At 50.6% G+C, this 962-nt stretch overlaps 1 protein-coding gene across 1 annotated transcript in view; it reads left to right on the forward strand.

Annotated features, from left to right (window-relative positions):
* Positions 1-962, forward strand: part of LOC119617240 (probable serine/threonine-protein kinase clkA) — a 22,185-nt gene that overhangs the window by 1,483 nt on the left and 19,740 nt on the right. The window contains exon 2 of the mRNA XM_037976733.1: positions 35-604. Coding sequence (XP_037832661.1) covers positions 35-604 — 570 coding nt within the window. The remainder of the gene's footprint in view (positions 1-34; positions 605-962) is intronic.

The following is a 962-nucleotide window of genomic DNA, read 5'->3' on the forward strand; positions in this document are numbered from 1 at the left end:
CCAACTACAACCACTGTTGCTTTAACAACCACAGCACCTCCATCTACAACCACAGCTGTCCCAACAACAACAACAGCTGCCCCAACATCAATGACAACTGCTCCAACTACAACGGTCCCATTGACAACCACAGCTGCTCCTATGACCACAGAAGCAGCTCCATCCACAATCACAGCACCTCCATCTACAACCACAACTGTCCAATTAACAACCACAGCTGCTCCAACAACAACCACAGCTGCCCCAACATCAACCACAACTGCTGCAACAACAACCACAGCTGCTGCAACCACAACCACAGCTGCTCCAACTACAACTGTCCCATTGACAACCACAGCTGCTCCAACCACGATCACAGCAGCTCCAACAACCACAGAAGCAGCTCCATCCACAACCACAGCTGCCCCAACATCAACCATAACTGCTCCAACTACAACCATAGCACCTCCATCTACAACCACATCTGCTTCAAGAACTACAGCTGCTCCAACAACAACCACAACTGTCCCATTGACAACCACAGCTGCTCCATCTACAACCACAGCTGCTCCAACAACAACCACAGCTGCTCCATCTACAACCACAACTGCCCCGACAACAACTACAACTGTCCAATTAACAACCACAACCACAGAAGCCCCAACAACTACAGCTGCTCCAACAACGACCACAACTGTCCCATTCACAACCACAGCTGCTCCAACAACAACCACTGTTGCTTTAACAACCACAGCTGCTCCAACAACAACCACAGTCGCTCCGACCACGATCACAGCATCTCCAACGACAACAGAAGCAGCTCCATCCACAACCACAGCACCTCCATCTACAACCACAGCTGTCCCAACAACAACCACTGTTGCTTTAACAACTACAGCTGCTCCAACAACAACCACAACCACCCAATTCACAACCACAGCTGCCCCAACATCAACCACAACTGCTCCAGCCACAACCACAGC

This window comes from Kryptolebias marmoratus, linkage group LG7, assembly GCF_001649575.2.
Source record: "Kryptolebias marmoratus isolate JLee-2015 linkage group LG7, ASM164957v2, whole genome shotgun sequence".
Taxonomy (NCBI): Eukaryota; Metazoa; Chordata; class Actinopteri; order Cyprinodontiformes; family Rivulidae; genus Kryptolebias; species Kryptolebias marmoratus.